General features: G+C 40.2%; 1 protein-coding gene across 1 annotated transcript in view; it reads left to right on the forward strand.

The window, feature by feature from the left end:
* Positions 1 to 27465, forward strand: part of LOC117420850 (sideroflexin-5-like) — a 71941-nt gene that overhangs the window by 15873 nt on the left and 28603 nt on the right. Inside the window, exons 5-12 of the mRNA XM_034034542.3 lie at positions 789 to 843; positions 8068 to 8093; positions 8247 to 8300; positions 8467 to 8523; positions 10954 to 11019; positions 15239 to 15326; positions 20473 to 20588; positions 24935 to 25020. Coding sequence (XP_033890433.3) covers positions 789 to 843; positions 8068 to 8093; positions 8247 to 8300; positions 8467 to 8523; positions 10954 to 11019; positions 15239 to 15326; positions 20473 to 20588; positions 24935 to 25020 — 548 coding nt within the window. The remainder of the gene's footprint in view (positions 1 to 788; positions 844 to 8067; positions 8094 to 8246; positions 8301 to 8466; positions 8524 to 10953; positions 11020 to 15238; positions 15327 to 20472; positions 20589 to 24934; positions 25021 to 27465) is intronic.

The raw sequence follows: 27465 nt of genomic DNA on the forward strand, positions 1-27465 counted from the left end.
TGTGTGCGCCTCTTGCCAGCTCGTCATTGTAAAGGAGAATTGGTTCTCAATTGACTGATCTGGATAAATCAAGCCAATCTATCAAATGGTAATGGTCTCACCTGTACAGGTATACAGTGCACAGCATACCGTTTCTTTTAGTGCACAGATTTATACTTTCTGTTTTTTATACTTTCTGCTTTCCTATTCTTTTTATGTCTTGCCTGTTTAAACCCAATTATATGTGTTCTGTATAATTTTCTTTTGCTGTCTTGCCATGCTTACTAACTATTCCACCAAAATAGTTTTTCAACCACTTCTGATAAGACTCCACCACCAAAGCTGATATTCTGAAGTTAGGTGGGGAAGCATAACAGTGATGCGCACGCTTTAATGTTTTCCCACTGAGCTGTAGCACACTGTGCAATGCTAATATGTTTCCCTCACTCAGAAAATGTACTTTTCAGAAGCAGCCCCCAGTGCTTGAAAGAGCAGATATTGTAACGCACCAAGACTAATGGGCAAGGACCCATGGAACTGATTTATAGATTAAAAAAAAAATTAAAAATCAAAACAGTTGTAGCGATTATGTTGAAAAAGATATTGCAGGAACACGTGCAGTGCAGGGAGCAATGGTAAGGAACGTGTTTTGTCGTAAACTTTGCAGCGTGTTCAGTAAGACATTCAGGCACAGTCCTACAATTTTATTTCATTGTTCCATTCATTTAATGTGTTGAACTGTAGTCCCAGTTGGTGTTTCCTGTCATTTTAACTAATTTAACCATATCTAATATCATCTTTAATTGCAGGCTATCATCCACCCGGATACTCAGGAGAAGATATTCATGCCGTTTCGAATGTCAGGTACTGTGCTTATTAGAATAACCTTTCAGAATCCCTATAATGAAGGCTTGTGTCTGCTTCTTCAGTGAAGTAAATGTTAAATCACAGCAGGTCTGTTTCGAAGGAGAGCTGAGAGGGTTGTGATACCATTTAAAATACTTTCTCCCCCCCCCCCCCCCCCCCCCCCCCACACACATAAAACATGTCTTAGTAGCATCACACTTTCTGCCCTTATGAGTGCTGCGTAACAGTGAAAACTGTACAGAGGTATACAGACTGACAAGGCTGTCTTTGGTGTTAGAACGAAACGTTGGTACAAGATTAGAGCTATCCGTATCAGAAAAAAGTACATTACCCCATTACCCTGACCTGTACCCACAGTACTACATGTCCTGTATAATGTCTTTACCAAGTTTCATCACACTTAAGTAGGTCTATTGATGTATGTAAAACTATAATTATGGGATCCTTAAAAGGCATGACTGAGTGGTGTGGTGCATTTGTTGAGTAATGGAATCAGGGGAGCGCAGGTTGGTGTCCCGGCTGTGCCAAGTTGTCAGTCTTAGCTGGGGATCCCACATGGAGTGTTGGGTTCGCCCAGACACTCCCATGCAATTTGCTTTGTGCTGGGCAAGGTTGCCTCAATAGTTTCTTGAAACTTGTGTTTTTGATATCTCCACTTTAAATGGCTGGGCACTTTTGATAACTTGGCATTTTTTTCACATTTCCAATGTGTTTTTGTTTCAGATATCACTTATTTTTTCACTTAATGGATAATAACAACAATTAATGGATAATAACACACACATTACGGGAATAGCAAAATTGTTCAACCTATATTGAGGCAATGTATTGCCATTTGGACAGGGTAAATGTAAATAGTAGCCTAGTCTGTTGAAAGCGTTAAGATGTGAATCTGTGTAGAGTAGCGATTATGTAGCTGGATTGAAAGTATGACTAGTTAGGTTTCAAATACTGCCTTTATATATATATATATATATATATATATATATATATATATACACACTACCGGTCAAAAGTTTTAGAACACCCCCATTTTACCAGTTTTTATTGAAATTTAAGCAGTTCAAGGTAAGCGGTAAACTGCCAGAGGTTAAAAAAAAAAAAAGTTTAGGTTACCAAAAACTGAAAAATAATGTACATTTCAGAGTTATACAAAAAGGCCTTTTTCAGGGAACAAGTAATGGGTTAACAACTTACAGCTGTTCTGTAGCAATGGAAGTAAATTAAGCCTTGAAAGTTGATGCTAACAATTCCTACAGGTGTCCCAACTTTTGTTGATTACTATCAAACCCTCTGTCTGTATAAAAGCAGTGTTGGAACAGACTGTGTTACTACACCCTCTTAAGCATTATTTGGACAGTATTGTACTGCAGGAAGTAGTATATTGCTCTCATAATGGCGAGAAAAAAGGCAATTAACAAAGGAAGACAGACAGACCATTATAACCCTTAAAAGTGTAGGTCTTTCCTTTAGAGAAATTGCAAAGAAAGCCAAGGTGTCAGTGAGTACAGTTTCCTGCACCATCAAAAGGCACTTGGAAACTGGAGGAAACTCTGACAGGAAGAGGTCTGGCAGACCCAAAGCCACAACAGAATCAGAAGACAAGTTTCTGAGAGTCAACAGCTTGCGTGATAGGCGGCTCACAGGACAACAGCTTCAAGCACAGCTTAACACTGGTCGAAGTAAGCAAGTCTCAGTTTCAACTGTGAAGAGAAGACTTCGAGCTGCAGGTTTGACAGGTCGAGTGGCAGTAAGAAAGCCATTGCTAAAATGGCAAAATAAGAAAAAGAGGCTTGCCTGGGCCATGAAGCACCGCCAGTGGACTACTGAAGACTGGAAGAAGGTCTTATGGACCGATGAATCAAAATTTGAAATCTGCGGTTCATCACGCAGGGTTTTTGTACGCCGTCGAGTAGGTGAAAGGATGGTTCCCCGGTGTGTGACACCAACTGTCAAACATGGAGGAGGAAGCGTGATGGTCTGGGGCTCTTTTGCTGAGTCGGCGACTTGCACAGAGTGAGTGGCTGAACCAAAACTGAACCAAAACTGCTACCACAGCATTTTTCAGCGCCATGCATTACCCTCTGGTATACGCCTAGTTGGTCAGGGGTTCATCCTACAGCAAGATAATGACCCAAAACATACCTCCAGGCTATGTCAGAACTACCTTAGAAGAAAAGAACAAGACGGTAGGCTTCAAATCGTGGAATGGCCAGCACAGTCTCCAGACTTAAATCCCATCGAGCTGGTTTGGGATGAACTGGACAGAAGGGTGAACGCAAAGCAACCTACAAGTGCAACACATTTGTGGGAACTTCTGCAACAGTGTTGGGAAGAACTTTCCGAACAATATTTGATTTCCATTGTAGAAAGAATGCCACGAGTGTGTTCGGCTGTTATATCTGCAAAAGGTGGCTACTTTGAGTCAAAAATTTAGATTAAATTTTGTTATCTCCAATTGTTTATTTGTTCTATGCTTTAATTTCAGAGTACATTGAGACATTAAACTGCGTAAATTTCAATAAAAACTGGAAAAATTGAGGTGTTCTAAAACTTTTGACCGGTAGCGTATATACAGACGTGCTCAAATTTGTTGGTACCCTTACAGCTCATTGAAATAATGCTTCATTCCTCCTGAAAAGTGATGAAATTAAAAGCTATTTTATCATGTATACTTGCATGCCTTTGGTATGTCATAGAATAAAGCAAAGAAGCTGTGAAAAGAGATGAATTATTGCTTATTCTACAAAGATATTCTAAAATGGCCTGGACACATTTGTCGGTACCCCTTAGAAAAGATAATAAATAATTGGATTATAGTGATATTTCAAACTAATTAGTTTCTTTAATTAGTATCACACATGTCTCCAATCCTGTAATCAGTCATTCAGCCTATTTAAATGGAGAAAAGTAGTCACTGTGCTGTTTGGTATCATTGTGTGCACCACACTGAACATGGACCAGAGAAAGCAAAGGAGAGAGTTGTCTGAGGAGATCAGAAAGAAAATAATAGACAAGCATGGTAAAGGTAAAGGCTACAAGACCATCTCCAAGCAGCTTGATGTTCCTGTGACAACAGTTGCAAATATTATTAAGAAGTTTAAAGTCTATGGAACTGTAGCCAACCTCCCTGGGCGCGGCCACAAGAGGAAAATCGACCCCAGATTGAACAGAAGGATAGTGCGAATGGTAGAAAAAGAACCAAGGATAACTGCCAAAGAGATACAAGCTGAACTCCAAGATGAAGGTACGTCAGTTTCTGATCGCACCATCCGTCGCTTTTTGAGCGAAAGTGGGCTCCATGGAAGAAGACCCAGGAGGACTCCACTTTTGAAAGAAAAACATAAAAAAGCCAGACTGGAATTTGTTAAAATGCATATTGACAAGCCACAATCCTACTGGGAGAATGTCCTTTGGACAGATGAGTCAAAACTGGAGCTTTTTGGCAAGTCACATCAGCTCTATGTTCACAGATGAAAAAATGAAGCTTTCAAAGAAAAGAACACCATACCTACAGTGAAACATGGAGGAGGCTCGGTTATGTTTTGGGGCTGCACCCGGCACAGTGTGCCTTGAATCTGTGCAGGGCACAATGAAATCTCAAGACTATCAAGGCATTCTGGAGGGAAACGTACTGCCCAATGTCAGAAAGCTCTGTCTCAGTCCCAGGTCATGGGTCCTCCAACAGGATAATGACCCAAAACACACAGCTAAAAGCACCTAAGAATGGAGAAGAACAAAACCTTGGACTATTCTGAAGTGGCCTTCTATGAGTCCTGATCTGAATCCTATCGAACATCTATGGAAAGAGCTGAAACTTGCAGTCTGGAGAAGGCACCCATCAAACCTGAGACAGCTGGAGCAGTTTGCTCAGGAAGAGTGGGCCAAACTACCTGTTAACAGGTGCAGAAGTCTCATTGAGAGCTACAGAAAACGTTTGATTGCAGTGATTGCCTCTAAAGGTTGTGCAACAAAATATTAGGTTAGCGGTCCCATCATTTTTGTCCATGCCATTTTCATTTGTTTTATTATTTACAATATTATGTTGAATAAAAAATCAAAAGCAAAGTCTGATTTCTATTAAATATGGAATAAACAATGGTGGATGCCAATTACTTTTGTCAGTTTCAAGTTATTTCAGAGAAAATTGTGCATTCTTCATTTTTTGTGGAGGGGTACCAACCATATATATAAAAAAATTAATATATGCATGTTAAAGTTGTGTGCAAAAGTATGTACGTTCAGTGAAAGTGTCATTCATATCAACTACATTTTTTTCCACATCACAAATGTGTTTTGTTACACATAAATAAAATACATTAAAAAAAAAAAAAAATTGAAGTTTGCAATATAAACAGTGTGTGGGAATCGAACCCAAGACATGCTTCCAATGCAGCTTGGAATGCAGACACCCTAGCTTACACACCACAAAGTTTGTCCTTCCATTTTACAACATTTGCAAGTAGTATAGCAGTAAAGTAAAGTTTTTAACTAGTAAAGTAAAGTTTTAACTAGTAACGAGACGAACAAGGTTTTGTAAATAATGATTATGTATTATCCCGATTTGTATTGAAAGCTTTCATTTGATTTTGCAAACTATCATAATAAGCTTGATCTGTTAATTTAGTATACTGTCACATTTTCATGTTTAGGAAGTAGTACTCTGTTGAATTCTCAAAATGTTTTATTTTTATTTGAAACTACAGAGAATTCCTGTCAGGGGCCAAAATTCACAGCACCAAAATAATAACCCTACATTTTAGTCTTGGCACTTTCACTGCATATTCTCTCCGATCACAGCTCACACACTTGCTCAGTCGCACTCACAGTTTCTCATTCAAGTTCAGTGCTGGACTGTCTCCAGTACCCAGGCTCCCAGGCCTGGAAGAGTGAAACGTTCCCATGCACCCCCTTATATAACCTCCCGTCGATTCCCGCTGCTGTCCCGCTCATCAGCCAGTCACATCCATACTCTGCAACCCCCAAAAACAGCAACACACATTCTCCCCTCTCATTCGTTCAAAACCAGCAGCTTCTTGTATCTGAGTCTCTCTCCTGAAGGAAACAAGCCTTCAGAGGCGATTGGCAAGGGATTTGAGGGTGCCACTTACCTTCAATACAATGAGCTGCTTTGAAGAGGAGCTGCTGCAGCGAGGAAACTAAATCAGAGCATGAATAAATGATTTTGATGATTTCAACACCTTTTGTAGTAGAAATATGTACAGTAAATATTACACTTGATTTAATAAAGATACTCAGTTAGACTTTGTCAATGCTGAAGGTGCACAGTTACTACAGATGACCAGAACGACAATTAAGTACCATTAAACCAAATATAGACACTTTCAGTATTCAATAGTGCTGAACTGTCTCTTGATTCCTCTAATGATAGAAGAAAAAAACAGTAATGCACAGTTCAGTAGCTTTAACACTGTTTAAAACATACCTCCTGGTGCAAATGTGTATTAACAGTTGCTAAGGAAAGTCAAACTTAATCAGTTCGTGGGTGGAGAGAAGGAAACACATTTCCATGTGTGGATCACGTTGCATACTGTATTATGGCATGTTTCAGCCAATTTGTTCATGTTTGTTTAGTCAATCTGTTAATGCACCGATTCTGAATTCTCCATGTCAAAAATGCTTTGGAACAATGGAAGTTTTGTTGATATTTGGCTGCAGATAGACGGGCCATGCATTGCCAATTAAACATGCATCAGTAATAATCTTAGCAGAGTAAAACCCTCAAATTGAGTTCTCATACCTTATCAGTAACGAGATTCAAAACCGAAGTTGCTGTGACACAAATGTGTTGATCTACAGGTAACGTATCACACCTAAACATTTAAACCTCCAGATTGCACAAGTGTATATATGTAGGGAAATGGTTCATTTTAACCTTGTCATTTTATTTAGTTAGCAACTGACTAAGAACACGCCACCTAATGTGTTTGTATTGCAGGTGGATTGTCACTAAACACTGGGTTTGCCTGATGGCGATGAGTGTTCCATTTTCCATATATACACTTAAACAGAGCTGTGTCCTGTAAATAAAGGACTGCTTTCAAACGTTTTAGGCTTGAGTCACAGTTCAGACTTGCTATGAAGTCACAGCATCAGCGAGAGGGTTAGAGTTTAATAAGCCCTTTCAGTTGTTTCTTATGCCTCTTTTCCATTTTATGACTGAGCCACGGTGCGGTTAAAGGGGAACTGTACTCAAAATAAAAAAAAAGGCTCTCTAAATGCTCTGTCTACATAACAAATGCGTCTCGCTGTGCCAATTTTGTTAAAAAGTCAAGCGTTTGGCCAGTATTTCAGTTTTTTTGTCAGCTTTCTGGGTCAACTGGAAATGCAGGCCGCCGCCATATTGTAACCTTTCTGGCGCCGCTGTTACGTCATATCGTTGACAGCCCCCCACACCAGTGAACGACACCGGCAGGGTGAATTATGTCGGAATGCAAAGCGTTCGGGTGCAAAAATAACAAGGGAAAACAGTAACAAAAAGTATTTTTGTGTGCTTAAGCCTTTAAGCCAACAAAGGGTGGTCATAACAAAACAATGGCTACATAACATAGGACATGTGCTTAATAGAATACTATGTGTGACTACAGAGAGACAGGACGTCACACAAAGCAAGACGGAAGAGAGCTCCAATGCATTAAATGTTCATTTGTTTGAATGGTTTTTATACTATCTACTGCTCAAGGAGAGGCTGAAAATAAATCGAAAGCTTTTGTTAATATGTTTTCTATTTTCTATTGAAATGGTTATGCAATGGTGTTCAAAAATTAATAGACCAACAGTACAGCTGTATCTTGTATCGCTATATTTTGTTTTATTTTCCACATTTTTTTCTTTATATTAATATAATAAGGTCAAGGATGATAAGTTTGGTAGAATTGTGTGCAGTGGAGAACCACCCGTACCCGTACTGTACCGATCCCTCACGGGTCGGATGTACCACTGGAGAACCACCCGTACCCGTACTGTACCGATCCCTCACGGGTCGGATGTGCCAGTAGAGAAGGGGTATAAGTTTGGTCTCACTACCTGCTACTGCAGCATCCTACACACTATGCGTGGTTACAACTTTCTCTTTAACCCTTTACTGATATGGTGACTAATATGATACCAGCTCGTTAGTGTAATTTAATGGGCTTAGCCACTATAATATTAAAGGCTTTCTGCCCCCGCCATACTAATCTCTTGCTGTGAATTTTCCAGGTTATGTGCCTTTTGGGACACCAATAGTAAGTACTCATATATACTATTATAAATAATAAATAAAGCTTAATTATATGGGGGCACATTTTGAAATCAAGATTTATGTGTTTATGTGTTTCTTTCAAAACTACGCTTTAGCTAGCATCACTTTAACCTCCCCGCGCTGCATTGTTTTCCAGGTTGTTGGCCTCCTTCTGCCCAGCCAGACGCTGGCCTCCACTGTGTTCTGGCAGGTGGGTACTCTGATCTCCTGTGCTGCATGTGGTCCTGAAGCCCTGGGTTCTGTTGTGTCCTCCTTGGGTTATCAATGTATGAGCCCACAAAAGTGGACTGATAAACTGTGCCTGACAGTGTGCCTACATCTAACCTCATTGTTTTTTTTGTTCCTCTCTTTGGCAGTGGTTGAACCAGAGTCACAACGCGTGTGTCAACTACGCAAACAAGAATGCCACCAAGGTATTCTGAAACTTTGGTTTGTAGCAGTTCATTTAAAAAAGGCTGTACAAGTCATGCACTGAAATCGGATCAGAAATGTCGGTTGTAAAGCAGGTTATAATTATTATTTATTTATTCTTTAGTAGACGCCCTTATCCAGGGTGACTTACTTTGTACTGTGATATTTTGTAACAGTTGTATCACGTTACAAAATATCACATTTCAGAATATCACATTACAGAGAAGAGCAGTAAAGTACAATAAAATCAGTAGCAAAAGATCAAATCCAATAAGAGCAAAGAATAGAGAATACAGCAAATAATTACATGTAAGAGCGGGTTCGACTAAGAGCAGTTAACTTATATTAAATATTTACTTATACGAGTAAAGTCCAGTATGACCACATAGTATGTACGATAAATGGATGAGAATGATTTCAATAAGAGCAATTACAAAAAATGTGAATACGCATACCTATAATGTAATTGGATATCCCATACAAACCCATTAACCATCTCTACAATACAGACTAAAGCGCATTCAAGCATGCAATCGAAAATGCATTATCTAAACGCAAAATCTGACAATATGAGTGGTTTTTGGTACCACAGAAACAGAGTCGTGTTCAAAAGTCTGGCAACAATAGTTGATTTACAGCAAGACTAGGGGTGGGGATTGTATTGCCCATTTTTCCTCACTCGGACCCCTTACTTCCTAAATATCTTGGTATCCCTGAATAGATAATTGTCTCCTCTTGAAAAATATGCAAAGTAGGCAATGCTGAACAATCCCCACCCCTCGTCTTCCTGTAAATTGGTATTTTTCCACACTTGAACACGACTGTATTTCTTAGAATGCCTTTAGACCTTGGTGTTAAGTGTGGCGCATTAACATTATTTTATACAGAAATGTTATTTAATAACAGACTTATTATGGAGAGAGTCGCTGAATGATTTTGCCACTTCAGTCTATGTTGACACACTTCTCCAAATCATTTGACAGTCATTTCATTATTATATAACTTGTTAGGATGTTGGCACTGCCTTTCTCTTACCCAACAGTCATTTTCCAATCTGTTATGGTGACAAATTGCTAAATACACCTTTTATTTCTAAATGCAGTCAAATTCATTAATTGCTTTTCATTCTGATGATTCTAATTCTTAGAATCCCCTTGCTAATGCCTCAGGCCCATGCAAAGCATCCAAATAGTAACTACAAGTTCTCCTCAAGGCCCTGTATCCTGTAACTGTTGGAACTTTTATATATGTACCTGCAGCTGAAGTCCCAGTTTTATATTAACTTGGTAATATTACATTGTACAGCATGCTACCCCCACAGGGGTAATGAGATTCCCATTGCATAGCATTTTGATCCATTCCTGGTTTTACTATAACTTAAATAAGACACATATGTTACCTATTATTATTATTATTATTATTATTATTTATTTCTTAGCAGACGCCCTTATCCAGAGCGACTTACAATTGTTACAAGATGTCACATTATACATTATTTCACATTATACAGATATCACATTATTTTTACATACAATTACCCATTTATACAGTTGGGTTTTTACTGGAGCAATCTAGGTAAAGTACCTTGCTCAAGGGTACAGCAGCAGTGTCCCCCACTGGGGATTGAACCCACAACCCTCCGGTCAAGAGTCCAGAGCCCTAACCACTACTCCACACTGCTGCCTATTATGGCAGTAAGGCCTGCAGGGGTGATGTCAGACCAGGAAATGAAACAGAAACACAAGATGGTACGGGGCAAAACGGCATGGCTGCGCTCGTATTTTAATTCAAAATAAAAGATTTAAACAAAACCAAAACACTGACAGCAAAGCAGGGCACATTGGCCAAAGTAAAATAACACACACAATAATAATACTTATTATCAAAACGAGTGCCGTGGTTCGCTCACTTGGTAGCATTCGCTGTCGCTCTTGCTCCTCTAAAACTCTCCCCCAACTCTGAGCCCGGAGTGGGTCTTTTATACTGTGGCTTGAGCCTTAATTACCCATTAGACAATGACCTTATTAAGGCTCCAGCCACATTCCCACGAGCTACTCGGGATCAATCAATCAATCTTGCTCTTAATTGTATTCTTGCTCTTAATTGTATTATTACTTGTACTGTGATTCGTGAAATGTATTTTTGTTTACGACTGTCAGTCGCCCTGGATAAGGACGTCTGCTAAGAAATAAATAATAATAATAATAATAATAATAAAACGATGCTGGTATTCAGATCAATTGAATAGATCTGTGTCAATGTTATATATAATCTAAAAAATCTATATATTTAAGAATAGCCCAAAAGTAGAGTGACGACGGTTTGGCTGAAAGATTTCCCTTTGTTCAGACGTTCTAGATTTAATCTGGAGTTTTTCAGTCTTGGTTATAGCCCCTGGGGATTAAATATGATTTAACTATTTTTTTCAACAGCCCACCCCAGTGAGTAAGTTTTTCCAGGGATATCTGGGCGCCGTTACCAGTGCCGTCTCAATAGCAGTGAGTAACATTGCATTTCTTTTCAATTGTTGCTTTCCTTACATGCTATGTTGTAAAATTCTTCAGTAACTCATCAACGTTCAAAACAGTTTATAAGATATTAAAAAATGTATTTAAACCCGGCTTTTAAAACACACCATTATTTGTTAGAGGGGTTCTTTATTTCATACAATAGAACAATTTTATACCACTACTACTAATTTGATATCATCTACACTGTCCTAATAGACATTTCTGTACTGGTTTGATCTCCTATCATGTGTATTCTGTATGAGTGTTCACCTATGGTGTTCACTGCACAGAGCAACACGAACATGCTTCCTCGCCTCATAAAATCAACCAGGAGTCTTTTTTCAGAAGCAACCTTTTTGCTGGAGTAGTTATTAAGCATGGCAGATAATGATCCAAGCAGAAGCACCAATAGAGAATCACACAGGATGCGCATTACAGCTTATCAGACAGGTAGGAAATTAAATAAAAAGAAACTGTAGATGATGCAAAGTATCCCATAAGCAGCATTTGCTAACAGTCCTCCTTGATTGAATCAACTCAGTGACATGGTTACCCTTGTGAGGGGGGAGGGGGGTCTAGAGCGAAGGAATACACTTTAAAAGAAAATAACAGGTATGGAAACAAACTGCTTGGGATCAAACCGACTGCAGCGTATACGTTCTCCACATTGCCTGATCACAGCACTCAATTAGAGGCAATTAGCTTCCCTAGTGGGAGCCTGGAAGAGTGAAGCAACCTGAAAGCAGCAGGCAGGCCAGAGTTCAGGGGGGCTAATTAAACCTGAGACCCTTCCCAGGGCATCGAGAGGCAGAGATAATGAGCACAGGACTGTGAAACAAGGCAGGGGCCTCGCAGGGTCATGTTTGGAGTAGTTAAAAATTAGACCTCTAATTGGGACAAGATTACTCATTGATCAGCTCCATTGATCCCGCAGGCCAGTGTAAGTTTTAGCTCTCTGTTGTCTCTGCTCCCAGTCTCCCTGCAAACACCCAGGGAATACACTACTTGTGCCTGTGTTTGTGCTTCTATAAAAGAAAACACTCAGTTATAAATCTTATGTAAAACTATATATATATATATATATATATTAAAAAAACAAAACAAAAAAAAAAACACAATCTTCTTTTTCAGATCAGAAAAGTGCATTTTCTGCATCCTGATGGGGTCGTATTTCATCCTTTTTCATACAGTCACAGACAAAAGCGTTTGTCAAAGAAAGTTCTATAATTTCCAAATGTTCTATTGAACGCTATAAATGAAAGTAGAGATTCAGCTTTATAATAAAACAACAAATTATTACATAACATGCATAAAATGAAAAATAACAAAACTAATGAATCCCATTCGTTTCTAATTATTGACAATTATGATTGAAAACCATATTGAACACCTGATGATAATTATAGAATAAATACATAATTATTGACAATTATGTTTGAAATTATACATGCAATTATGGTTTTCAATCATAATTGTCAATAAATCAATACATAATTATTGACAATTATGATTGAAAACCATATTGAACACCTGATGATAATTATAGAATAAATAAATACATAATCAAGTGCTGAAAAATAAATTGGAAATTTCTGATTCAAAAAAGCAACAAGAATGGTTAATACTAAAGAGTACAGCAACAATCTCAAGATGGGAGTGATAAAACTAAACGAAAAAGGAGAAACTACCAGAAAAATAGCAGAAAGACTGTGTGGGCTATTATTGACAAACACAGGAGAACAAGAACTACTGCAACTAGCTCCAGGTGTTGGATTACTGCAAAAAATGTCACCCAAGAATTGAGATGGTCAAGAAATTCACGAGCAAACAATTCAACGACACCTTAACAAGATGAATGTCCATGGGTGAAAACCAAGATGCAAAACAATACACAAGAAAGCGATTGGAGTTCTACATAGAATAAGCCTGATGATTTCTTCAAACACATTTTATGGTCAGATGAATCCAAAATAAAACCGTGTTCACCAAGAAAGCAGCAATATGTGTTTGGAGGAAGAGAGGAGAAGAATTAAAAAAAAACTCATCATGCCCAGTGTTAAGCATGGTGGAGGTTGTGTCACGGGATGGGCTTGTTTTTCTTCCTCAGGCATGGACGACCTTTGTATTGTAGAAAGATCAATGAATGCTGCAAAATATCAAGACATTTTGCACTCTCATGTGTCACCCAGTGCTAGAAGGCTTATTGGACGGATGTTTGTATTCTAGCAGGATAATGACCATAAACATTCTGTGAAGTCAACAAAGGAATTTCTGAAAAAAAAGGAAGATTACAGTTATGGATTGGCCATCTCAGTCCCCAGACTTGAATCCCATTGATGTTGTGGATTGACTTGAAGGCTGTTGCAAAAAGGAAACCAAAGCCAATTGCAGAAAAATCTGTATGTGTTAAAGATCCTACTACTTCACCTGGTAGGCTATTCCATGTATTTATACCTCTCTGTGCAACAAAGGGCATTCAGCTTCCATTTATACCCCCTTGTTCTTCTCTCTGTGCTAAATCTGAAGTAGAGTCTTGGGTTAAGTTTATTCCAGTCTGATTTTACACCTCTCACAATGACTCTCTGCTTTCTGTTTTGTATCCAATTGCAGTACATAAGAACATAAGAATGTTTACAAATGAGAGGAGGCCATTCGGCCCATCTTGCTTGCTTGTTTGGTTGTTGGTAGCTTATTGATTCCAGAATCTCATCAAGCAGCTTCTTGAAGGATCCCAGGGAGGCTTCAACAACATTACTGGGGAGTTGGTTCCAGACCCTCACAATTTTCTGTGTAAAAAAGTGCCCCCTATTTTCTGTTCTGAATGTCCCTTTATCTAATCTCCAATTGTGACCCCTGGTCCTTGTTTCTTTTTTCAGGTCAAAAAGTCCCCTGGGTCGACACTGTCAATACCTTTTAGGATTTTGAATGCTTGAATCAGATCACCGCGGAGTCTTCTTTGTTCAAGACTGAATAGATTCAATTCTTTTAGCCTTTCTGCATACGACATGCCTTTTAAACCCAGGATAATTCTGATTGCTCTTCTTTGCACTCTTTCTAGCACAGCAATATCATTTTTGTAACGAGGTGACCAGAACATGCCCTCCCCTGTATTCCTGCTGATTTTAATTTAAGTCCAAGGCTAAAAATCAAGGCAAATTATATGATAAGCATTGCTATCATCTACAGCTGTAACATCCTCAAAAAAAGTAAAATAGGTTACTGTTGCTGTATAAATAGTTTACCTCATAATATTGCTTCCATCATTTTGCATGTTACAGAAGTTAAACTAATAGGTCTATAATTAACTGGGCCTGACTTGTCCACATTTTTTAAATAATGCCACAACATTTGCAAGCTTCCAGTCTTCAGGGACCTCACCTGTTGTTATTGAACTGTTCATGATATTTGCTAATGGTACTCTTTCTACTTTTACATCAAACATAGCAACATGTTACCACAGCATATAGAACAAACAAGAACGTATTAACATTATAATTATTTTAAATAACTAAAACCACCATATGGCTGTGACTGCCATTTGAAACAATGGCAGGATTCCTTAAAGTAAAAAAGCAAATGAGTTTTGTATGCCTAGGTGGTCCAATTTCAAATTTTCATGTGGCTACTATTAATCTTTTGTAACATTGTCATGAAATAGATTTTGTCAGGTTCTGTCAAGCTTCTATTTTGATATATGGCATGATCATTTCTCTCTTCCTGCCGATTTATCAAATGGAACAGAAGCAGACATTGAGAGCCCAGAGAAGTTGATTGCAATGACTTCAGTTCTACTACTTGTACTCAGCGGTGTTGTTGAGCCAGAACAGTTCCAGTACTGTTTTCTATAGGCAGCTCAGACATCATCGTTCTGCCACTGCACACAGACACAAAGTAAAGCATTCTGAAAAGATGGATACATGCTTTACCTAGTGTATGTGTTACTAGACGTTCAGTATGCAAATAAGAAGTGAATTTGTGTAATAGTTCTTGTTTTAGTGGCGTTTCGGTACCTTCACATTCAGGACTATGCCACTGCTTGCACTGTATATCTATCGGCTTATTCACTATTCCAGATTTTGTCAGCCTGTTATCGTGAGGACAGGACTCTGGTCTCACAGGTTACCAGGGGCAGTCAGGATAGTAGTGGTGTTCATGGAAAAGGTTTTACAGAACCAAATGCCAAGTGGACCTGTATTTCTTTCTTTAGGTGGGACTGAATTTGCTGATCCAGAAAGCCAAGTTCAGCCCTGCGACTCTGGGTTTGATCCAGAGGTTTGTGCCCTTCCCTGCTGTTGGTATGTATCAATTCTACATGCACCTGTTTACAGCTTTCCCTCTCGCCCAGTGCTTCTCAAACCTTCTCCAGGTGGTGCCCCATTTAAAGTGACTTTTCTCGAATAAATGATGGAAATAGCTAAATCTAGATTTTTATTGAACTAACAGGAAATGTATAAATAATAAAGCAAAAGGACATATCTATTATTATTAATCTTACAAGAGTCAATTCACTAATGTAGGACCTGGTTGGAAACAGTCCTGGACTGGAACACGCCTGAAAACCATTGCACCTGTTAAACCTGGAACACACCTTAAAACCATTGCACCTGTTAAACCTGGAGTGGGATAGCCCTCCAGGACTGGGATTGGATGCCTTTGTATTAAGTGAGAGCCCCAACCTGAAATCACATAGCTGGAACATCCTCCAAGAACACTCCAAAAATCTGTATGGAAAATGGCCCCATTGCATCGTGTGCAGGACAGTTTGGTGATCCTAACTATACTGGTTCAGCGGTTGTATAAATAATAAATATATGCCTATGCGGTTTAGTCTTAATCCTTGGATGATCTTCCGTACACTTGAATGAGTCATCAACTTCTTTCCTGTTTGCAGACTTTAAGGCCCAGAATACAGCATCTCGACTAGAGTGGATGTTTCCAAAAAAATACTTCCTGGAAATGTTTCTTAGAGACACATTTTCATGTGTATTATTCACACAACGAACACTATATTCCCTACCGTCCCCGCAGCCCTCCCCCAATATCATCTCAGCCTTAGGTTCCAAGTAAAGAAGCCAGTATCCTGTGATTTGATCTAAGTTAACATGTATAGTTCAGTCTCTTATGGAACAAGAATGTCTTCTGGCTGAACGTGCGAAACTATAAGACACTATTATACCTTAGGAGAGGTTCAGCTGTGCATGTTGTTTTGGAAAGGCACAAAACATTTTAATGTTTTAAGTAAAAGAAATGCAAAAAATACACAGTCAATTCTGTGATTGTCGTCTTCAGAATTGTTGTCAGTCGGGCGTGCACTAGACAACACTTTTTAAGGAGCTGGATTGGTAGGTGACAAATCACAGAATATCACTGGTGAAGTAAAGTCGTGAAGTGCTTGAAACAGTCCTCGGAGTAGTACTAGATTCACTTAAAAAGCCAAACAATCCTATCAAATGCTTCTGCAACAAAAGTGAACTAACATTTGAATTACATTTCACTGCTGTGTACAGTGATTCAGAGGCCGTGCTGACTCATGATCGCTCCATGTGTTTTGAAGGGGAATTAGCCGCCCTAATAAATCTGAAAAGCCTGTTCATTGCAAGGCTATCAGCCAGCAGAGCACTGAAGTTCAGAGTGAAGGCTGGCTTGTTAGAAAATGAGTAGATGTGCTCGGGTGGTGAAATAGGTTTTATTTGGAGGATAAAGCAAAATGTAACTTAATTATGTTAAGAATGCAAAAATAAAGTTGAATATATTTTTTGATACTAGAAATTCCACTCCTAGCTGACCGTGTCACAGAGCAATCCTTGTATACAGTGGGGTTTAATGTATCAAGACAGTAGCCATTACAGTCTTACATTAAATAGTATTTAGTATTTGAAAGAAACAAACTTGATTTTAAAACTTAGTTATCTACCTTGTAATTAAGCAACAGAAGCCTAATTAGTGGGCCTTGCTGTCTGGTAGCAGAGGGAAGGACATTACCGTACAGTCAAGGTCAACTACCAAGGCAATGCATTGCAGTCGGGGTTTTATTGTAAACAGTGCCTTTATTGATATTTTAAACAATTGAAATCTTGAATTGGCTTGGAACTAGGCATGTTGGGAAGCAGAATGCAAGCATGTGCACGATATGACTGTCCGTCCAAGTGTGGTGAAGGTTATTGAGAAACTAGGCCATGGTCACCTACTTTTTCTTGGAACTGACCAGTGATTAGGTGATCTGTTTAGGTTCTCTCTTGGGAACTGTGCGCCTGACTGATAAAGGTTTACATGGTTACTACAAGAAGTTGTTACACATTAAGCTCAGTAAACATTATTCATGGTGACCTACTTTATCAGGGTACTTTTGAGCCTGTTTTTTTAATCCAAGGCAAAGTTTACCACACAACACATTTCATGTTCTGGAACAACTGAGCTGCTCGCACATTGTAACAAAGCTGTTTCATGTGATTGATTATGTTCTCCTTTTAAAAATAAATGGGTGGAGGGGAACCTTTGAATTTGTGTTCTTTGTCTTTAGGAACTAAAAAAAAAACTCAAAAAGGGTACCCTTTAACTAATGAACTCTCTTCAGATCTGTTCAGCTGGCTGTGAAGGGTAAGAAATCTATTCCTTCTCCTCAGGTCAAGTTTACACCTGGCAGGACCTCTACTCTAATCGGACATTGGCAATTATCATTCACTCTGCACGCCTTTAACGAACGCAGTCCAGTGCTGGTCTAAAGACTCAAATGATCGTTCAGAGCGGCTTGATTCGGTTGACACACGTTGGTCTGGCTGCAGCTCGGTCTCTCCGGGATTTCATACCTTTTCCGCCTCCCTTCTGGTCTTATAAATGTAGTGTGGATTTGATACCCTTCGCTGCACCTTGTTAAAAAGTAAAACAAGTTGGCTCTATTGCTTGCACTTATGGCCGTCGGTATAACGAACAGATCTCAATCGTGTTTGCTTTGGGGTTCCCCAGTGGCTCACGTGTGGTGTGCAGAGTGAGTCAAGTTAGTTTCTCCTCCTCGCATTTTAGGTGGGTAAAATATAGCTTGGGTTTATCAAGTCCTTTAGCGTTCCGCTGAAGCTTTGAGGAAAAGGGCTGATTTATTCAAATAAGACTCCACTGTTTTTAACATTCCATTATCTTTTGTGAATATTTCCCCGAGTGAATTAGACAAATAGTTTTGGCAAGTAAATCTGAAATTATCCAGTCCAAAATTTGGTTAATGCTGGATATATCCAACTAACCCTGCTCGTTAACCCTAGAATGCTGTGCACTCTGTTGAATGCTGAAATGTTTGTCATCTGCGTGACTTCACTGAAAGGCAAGGACTAGCTGTCAGTTCAGTCTTCCCCAGAATGGAGTGCTGTCCGCCCAGAAGCTGATGCAAGGACTTAGAACGCAGGCCCTGTGTTTTTAGTACTTGTCTAAGGTGTTGAATGACAGAGATCTGGAAAGGTTTAGCACCTTCCAATGACCAGGTCCTCTTTCAGGTAGATTAAGCGATTCATTGTTGCATCTCTAATTATATATTAAATACAATTAAATGTCCTTTCTTACTCATTGAAACTTAAGAAATGTATGTTACAATGCTGATTACAATCTGGAGTTCCTTGCCCACATAAAGTAGGTTAAATATAAATATATAAATGAAACTCCACTGTTCCCAGTGTTGATAACGGAGACAGTCCGCATTATGTCTGTGCCTGCAGCCTCACTCCCACCCTCTCTCCCACAGGTTCACCCCCCACCTCCCCCAAAAGACCTTTGATTGTTTCCCAATAGGACAGGGCAGGACAGGCCCCTGTAATTGAATTTGTTTGCACAACTCCTAATTAGATCAGTAGCTCTTGCTATTCGTGCAGTTTTATAGATTAATTGGTGGAAGATTGGGCCAGGGTGCTGGAAAAGCACCGCCTAATTACCCTTTCTTGGTTTGCTGAGAAGCAGAGGGCTTGCTGTTTGTATTAATAGAAGTTTATGATGAGATTAATTGAAGGCAATAAAACAGAGGTGTTGCTGTGAGCTCTGTTTGTGTACCCACATTCTCACTCTCTGATGTGTTTATTTTGATATTCTAACCACAGTCTCGTCCTGCTGTAGGTAACAGCAGAGGTAGGCCTTTTAAGTTACAAGTATTATAAGGCTTCAATGGGGAAGGACATCCTATGCCTGAGGCTGAAATTGCCTTTCAGAAATGTGAACCTCTAATAACATTGATAAACTAGTGTATTTAAGAGTGCAGCGATGCGCCACTTGGAAATCGTGTTTTCCTGTAAAGTTGTAGAGGATTGTGGTACAGTACATGCAAACCCTTTTCAAGCATAAATGAGGCTTTCAAGCAGGTATACATTCTCATATTGCTCTTATCTCAAGTACAACATAAAAACTTATAGTAAAAATATGTGCTTATTCGAGTAAAGTCTATTAAGAGCACATAGTAGGTACGATAAATGGATGAGAACGATTTCAAAAAACAGCAATTACAAAAAACGTGAATACGGATACCTATAAGAGTAAAATCAAGTACCAGATACAGGAAGTAGTTATAATTAAAAGCAGTGGTAGAATATGGCAAGGTATGGAGCAGTTCAGTGCAAGTACAAGCTGATGCCAGTAGTGGTACAATTGGGTGCCATATAGTCCAGTATAGTCGAGAGTTGTGAGTTTTACAGATGCTGTCTGAACAGGTGTGTCTTGAGGAGGCGCCAGAAGGTGGTCAGGGACTGAGCAGTCCTGATATCCGTGGGTAGGTCGTTCCACCACTGAAGGGCAAGGGTGGAGAAGGAGCGGGCTCTGGAAGCGGGGGAGTGGAGGGGGGTATAGTTAATCTGCTGGTGGTGGAGGAGCGGAGGGGGAGAGAGGGGGTGTAGGGAGAAATGATAGTCTAGGAGGGAGCATAAAGGTTGAGGCTGAGATAGGCGAGAACAAGAGTTTTGAATTGGGTGCAATCAGCGATAGGGAGCCAGTGGAAGGAGCGGAGCAGCGGTGTAGCGTGGGAGAAACGAAGAAGGGAAAAGATAAGGCGAGCAGCAGAGTTTTGGATGAGCTGGAGCGGACAGGTAGCAGAGGCAGGATGGCTGGCCAGGAGGGAGTTGCAGTAGACAAGGAGGGAGAGTACCAGGGCCTGAACTAGGAGCTGTGTGCAGTAGTCGGTGAGGAAGGAGCTTGCCAGAGTAGAGATGTGCTGAGAGTAGGAGAGGGAGGAGTCGAGGGTGACACCAAGGTTCTTGGTGGATGAGGAGGGAGAGAGGATGGTGGATTCAACAACAATAGAGATAGAATCTTAATTCTGATTCAGTTTCCAAAAAACATCCCAAAGCACCATACTGGGGATACGAAAATATAGAAAAAAAGGCGCTCGGACATTCTCAAGAGTGACTGCAAGCATTGTAGTGTTAAAACATTGCTGACTGATTGATTGATTCCAGTGTCCGCTGCTTCCCTTTGTAGCCAGTGCCAATATCTGTAACGTGGTCCTCATGAGGCACAACGAGCTGATGGAGGGGATCAGCGTGCTGGACTCCAGTGGAAACGTCGTGGGCTCCTCCAGAGTGGCTGCTAAACATGTAAGTTGCTAGTCGTGTTCTAAAAACGGTCAGGGTGGGTAGTAACTTCCCAGTGGCCACTCCTGAAAAAAATCTCTTCTGTGAATGAGAAGCGGCACATTGAAAGCCTATCATATTGTTCAACGAGGGCAGCATCGTCGGTTTATGGGATTGCATCCGTCAGCCAGCGGAATTGTGTATAGTACCTGTACAATATCAGTACGCAGATCTGTTTTGCGTTACAATCTGTCTCAAAAGTTGTGCCACATATCTTTTCTGTGCTGCACTACTTTTTTTATATAAAAAGGTACATTTGTATTTCACTGTCTTGTTATATTGTGTTGCCAAAGGTATTACTTTTCTAGCACAAAATATAACCCCAATAAGAGCATCAACATGGTCAAAGGCTTGCCCATTTATATTTTATGTGTTTGTTGTTTTGGATTTTAAAGACTTGTGGACCATGTACAAAAACATCTTCCACTATTGCTCTTCCTATTATTCCAGTTTGGGTTTGTAATTTGTTGGTTTCTAATAAATATATGAAGCCTAGACCTCATTGATTTTAATAGGTGTATTGCATTGATTTAATGTTGTATTCTGGCTAAAAAGACTTGCACATAAATAAGTTTGGTATAATTGTTTACCAAAAAAAAAAATTCATATATATATGCTCATCGCTTCTTGAAAATTGCTTCCAAAAATATTTGTTCTAGGTTTTACCTGAGAGGTTCTTGTATGTCAGTCAGCATATATGTACGTATGTCTGCCACTCTGCAAAATGTGTATTTGCAATTACAATGTCTAACCAATTTGTCACCCACTCAAACCTGCTTTCCTGTTTATATGAGTTTAGGCTTTGTTTTGCATTGTCAAACCAACTAACTCCACTGAAACCGCCCTCCTGTCTGTCACCAACTCCCTTAAGTCTGCCCGAGCTGCCTCTCTCTCCTCTGTCCTAATTCTCCTCGACCTCTCTGCTGCCTTTGACACTGTTGATCACTCTATTCTACTATCATCTCTTGATGACATAAGAACATAAGAAGAACATAAGAAAGTTTACAAACGAGAGGAGGCCATTCAGCCCATCTTGCTCGTTTGGTTGTTAGTAGCTTATTGATCCCAGAATCTCATCAAGCAGCTTCTTGAAGGATCCCAGGGTGTCAGCTTCAACAACATTACTGGGGAGTTGGTTCCAGACCCTCACAATTCTCTGTGTAAAAAAGTGCCTCCTATTTTCTGTTCTGAATGCCCCTTTATCTAATCTCCATTTATGACCCCTGGTCCTTTTTTCTTTTTTCAAGTCAAAGAAGTCCCCCGGGTTGACATTGTCTACACCATTTAGGATTTTGAATGTTTGAATCAGATCGCCGCATAGTCTTCTTTGTTCAAGACTGAATAGATTCAATTCTTTTAGCCTGTCTGCATACGACATGCCTTTTAAACCGGGGATAATTCTGGTCGCTCTTCTTTGCACTCTTTCTAGAGCAGCAGTATCTTTTTTGTAACGAGGTGACCAGAACTGAACACAATATTCTAGGTGAGGTCTTACTAATGCATTGTAAAGTTTTAACATTACTTCCCTTGATTTAAATTCAACACTTCTCACAATATATCCAAGCATCTTGTTAGCCTTTTTTATAGCTTCCCCACATTGTCTAGATGAAGACATTTCTGAGTCAACATAAACTCCTAGGTCTTTTTCATAGTTCCCTTCTTCAATTTCACTATCTCCCATATGATATTTATAATGCACATTTTTATTGCCCGCATGCAATACTTTACACTTTTCTCTATTAAATTTCATTTGCCATGTGTCTGCCCAATTTTGAATGCTGTCTAGATCATTTTGAATGACCTTTGCTGCTTCAACAGTGTCTGCCACTCCTCCTATTTTTGTGTCGTCTGCAAATTTAACGAGTTTGCTTACTATATCAGAGTCTAAATCATTAATGTAGATTAGGAATAGCAGAGGACCTAATACTGATCCCTGTGGTACACCACTGGTTACCTCACTCCATTTCGAGGTTTCTCCTCTAATCAGTACTTTCTGTTTTCTACCTGTTAACCACTCCCTAATCCATGTGCATGCATTTCCTTGAATCCCTACTGCGTTCAGTTTGAGAATTCATCTTTTATGCGGGACTTTGTCAAAAGCTTTCTGGAAATCTAAATAAACCATGTCGTATGCTTTGCAGTTATCCATTTTCAATGTTGCATCCTCAAAAAAGTCAAGTAGGTTAGTTAGACATGATCTCCCTTTCCTAAAACCATGCTGGCTGTCTCCCAGGATATTGTTACCATATAGGTAATTTTCCATTTTGGATCTTATTATAGTTTCCATAAGTTTACATATAATAGAAGTCAGGCTTATTGGTCTGTAGTTACCTGGTTCGGTTTTGTCTCCCTTTTTGTGGATTGGTATTACGTTTGCTATTTTCCAGTCTGTTGGTACAACCCCTGTGTCAAGAGACTGTTGCATGATCTTGGTTAGTGGTTTGTAAATAACTTCTTTCATTTCTTTGAGTACTATTGGGAGGATCTCATCTGGCCCAGGGGATTTGTTTATTTTAAGAGCTCCTAGTCCCTTTAACACTTCTGCCTCTGTTATGCTAAAGTTATTTAAAATTGGATAGGAACAGGTCAACATGTGGGGCATGTTGTCCGTGTCCTCCTTTGACCTGGGGATCTCTGGCACTGCTCTGGCCTGGTTCTCCTCCTACCTCTCCAACCGCACTTACCAGGTAACCTGGCGTGGAGCAACCTCCACACCTCACCCTCTCTTAACAGGAGTCCCCCAAGGGTCAGTCTTGGGTCCTCTCCTGTTCTCTCTCTACACTCGCTCCCTAGGCCCCCTCATCGCATCCTATGGTTTCTCATACCATTTCTATGCTGATGATGCTCAGATTTTCCTCTCCTTCCCCACCTCTGACTCCACCATCTCCTCCCGTATCTCTACCTGTCTGTCTGCTATTTCCTCCTGGATGCACTCGCATCACCTCAAACTCAACCTCTCTATATCTTACCTCCTTTTCTTTCCCTCCTCCTCCCCCTCCTCTGATCTCTCTATCTCTGTTCCTCTGTAATCTACCACACTCTCTCCCTCTTCCTCCGCTAAGAACCTCGGAGTCACCCTGGACTCCTGCCTCTCTTATTCCCAGCACATCTCCACTCTGGCACGCACTTGCCGATTCTTCCTGAGCAACATCCGAAGAATCCGACCCTTCCTCACCAACTACGCCACCCAGCTCCTGGTTCAGGCCTTGGTACTCTCCCGCCTAGACTACTGCAACTCCCTCCTGGCTGGCCTCCCTGCGTCCGCCACCCGTCCGCTCCAACTCATCCAGAACTCCGCTGCCCGCCTGGTGTTCTCTCTGCCTCGCTTCTCCCACACAACTCCACTACTCCGCTCACTCCACTAGCTACCGATCACCACACGCATCCAGTTCAGGACTCTTGTACTAGCCTACAGATGCCTTGACCAGACTGCACCCAGCTACCTCCAGACCCTCATCTCTCCCTACACCCCCACTTGACCTCTCCGCTCCGCCTGCACTAGAAGACTGGCTCTACCTCCTCTACGCTCCCCTGCCTCCAGAGCCCGCTCCTTCTCCACCCTCACTCCGCAGTGGTGGAATGACCTTCCTACAGATGTCAGGACTGCCCAGTCCCTGACCACATTCCGGCGCCTCCTTAAGACTCACCTCTTCAGACAGCACCTGTCAATCTCCTCTGTTTTACTCCTGGGACACTATCACCCTTCCTTAAATGCGCTTTATTTGCTCTTATCTGCCCCCTATTTTACTGCATTTAGTCCTGTACTTCAGAGTACTGCAATCTGCCAAGTGTTTAATCTGTAGTATTTTGTATTTAATCCTATCTTGATGTAACTATCACTGTCACTGTTATCTGCTGTATTATTGAATTGTATTTTGTCACACTTGTACTTACTTGAACCAAAGTCATTGTTTTTATCTTGCTCTTATTGTATTACTTGTACTGTAACACTTGAAATGTATTTGCTTACGATTGTAAGTCGCCCTGGATAAGGGCGTCTGCTAAGAAATAAATAATAATAATAAATAATAAGAGGATCCATCCATCCTGTGATATGTTCAATTTGTACATAGTCAGTACTGACCAAACTTGGTCAAACACTGCAGGCATCTGTGTGATTTCCAGTTATGTACCTGCTGATGTAAGTCATGGTGGTATACTTCTATGCTTTTTAATGACAGGGCAAATGTTGGTGACATACTTGTTTATAAATTGCACATCTTTCTAAACATGAATGCTGTTAAATAGGATTGCCTTAAATGGGATTGTTTTATGGGTCCTTCTCTCTTTCCTGGTTGTTTAATTTACAGGCACTGATGGAGACAGCTGTGACTCGAGTGGTCCTCCCCATGCCTATCCTGGTGTTGCCTCCCATCATCATGTCCTTTTTGGAGAAGTACGTACCTGACATCACCAGACCTGTGTTGTTTTAGACAGTTTTTTATAACTACATGTCCATTTTTCTTTACAATATTCAAAGGGAAGCACATGCACCCCAACATGTAACATACTGTATACCCTTTTTCACTTTCTAGCTTCAACTTTTTGAAGTTGTCCCTGTAGTATTTACTACAGGAACATACTGGTGTGATACACATAATTGCACATTTACTAACTTGGAGATCTTTCAAACAAACTTAGGTGGGGTACAATAGAATTTAGAAATTGATGGATCAAAGGAAACAAATGCATGCGAATGGCACACTTTGGTATTGTTCATAAGGTAATCTGATGGACTGCAGTTGTACAGTTGTAGTCAAAAGTTTACATACATGTGGCAAGCTGAGCGGTGACATCAGACCTGAAAGAAACACACAGCGCTGCGTGTGAAATAGATCCACAGCAGATTGGGGTAATTGATGCTTTGTTTTTTGAAAATAGGTATTGTTTGGCATAGGTTATTGATCTCCAATTTAGAATTGACATGGCAGTTGCTATTTACTTTGTGTAAGATTGTACTAATTATACAGACGTGCTCAAATTTGTTGGTACCCCTCCACAGAAAACGAAGAGTGCACAATTTTCTCTGAAATAACTTGAAACTGACAAAAGTAATTGGCATCCACCATTGTTTATTCCATATTTAATAGAAATCAGGCTTTGCTTTTGATTTTTTATTCAACATAATATTGTAAATAAGAAAACAAATGAAAATGGCATGGACAAAAATGATGGGACCGCTAACCTAATATTTTGTTGCACAACCTTTAGAGGCAATCACTGCAATCAAATGTTTTCTGTAGCTCTCAATGAGACTTCTGCACCTGTTAACAGGTAGTTTGGCCCACTCTTCCTGAGCAAACTGCTCCAGCTGTCTCAGGTTTGATGGGTGCCTTCTCCAGACTGCAAGTTTCAGCTCTTTCCATAGATGTTCGATAGTATTCAGATCAGGACTCATAGAAGGCCACTTCAGAATAGTCCAATGTTTTGTTCTTATCCATTCTTGGGTGCTTTTAGCTGTGTGTTTTGGGTCATTATCCTGTTGGAGGACCCATGACCTGCGACTGAGACAGAGCTTTCTGACACTGGGCAGTACGTTTCGCTCCAGAATGCCTTGATAGTCTTGAGATTTCATTGTGCCCTGCACAGATTCAAGGCACCCTGTGTCAGGCGCAGCAAAGCAGCCCCAAAACATAACCGAGCCTCCTCCATGTTTCACTGTAGGTATGGTGTTCTTTTCTTTGAAAGCTTCATTTTTTCGTCTGTGAACATAGAGCTGATGTGACTTGCCAAAAAGCTCCAGTTTTGACTCATCTGTCCAAAGGACATTCTCCCAGAAGGATTGTGGCTTGTCAATATGCATTTTAGCAAATTCCAGTCTGGCTTTTTTATGTTTTTCTGTCAAAAGTGGAGTCCTCCTGGGTCTTCTTCCATGGAGCCCACTTTCGCTCAAAAAGCGACGGATGGTGCGATCAGAAACTGACGTACCTTCACCTTGGAGTTCAGCTTGTATCTCTTTGGCAGTTATCCTTGGTTCTTTTTCTACCATTCGCACTATCCTTCTGTTCAATCTGGGGTCGATTTTCCTCTTGCGGCTGCGCCCAGGGAGGTTGGCTACAGTTCCATGGACCTTAAACTTCTTAATAATATTTGCAACTGTTGTCACAGGAACATCAAGCTGCTTGGAGATGGTCTTGTAGCCTTTACCTTTACCATGCTTGTCTATTATTGTCTTTCTGATCTCCTCAGACAACTCTCTCCTTTGCTTTCTCTGGTCCATGTTCAGTGTGGTGCACACAATGATACCAAACAGCACAGTGACTACTTTTCTCCATTTAAATAGGCTGAATGACTGATCACAAGATTGGAGACATGTGTGATACTAATTAAAGAAACTAATTAGTTTGAAATATCACTATAATCCAATTATTTATTATCTTTTCTAAGGGGTACCAACAAATGTGTCCAGGCCATTTTAGAATATCTTTGTAGAATAAGCAATAATTCATCTCTTTTCACAGCTTCTTTACTTTATTCTATGACATACCAAAGGCATGCAAGTATGCATGATAAAATAGCTTTTAATTTCATCACTTTTCAGGAGGAATGAAGCATTATTTCAATGAGCTGTAAGGGTACCAACAAATTTGAGCACGTCTGTACATTTGTTATACAAATTTTATGTTTTGAACTAGGAAAACCCACCATTCTCAAGCCTGTAACTGAGTCCTAACGAATAAAAACTGAACACTGCAGGCTAGGCCGTTTCAGGTGACTACATCGCACTCCTTTCTCCGACCCATTCATTCTCAATTGCTTTCAATGGAGCGTGACTCATGTGTTTACCCTCAAAGATGGATGAGAGTGGTGAGAGATGGCCTGTGCTAACTGCAGGAGCCTG

The sequence above is a fragment of the Acipenser ruthenus genome, chromosome 1 (assembly GCF_902713425.1).
Source record: "Acipenser ruthenus chromosome 1, fAciRut3.2 maternal haplotype, whole genome shotgun sequence".
Taxonomy (NCBI): Eukaryota; Metazoa; Chordata; class Actinopteri; order Acipenseriformes; family Acipenseridae; genus Acipenser; species Acipenser ruthenus.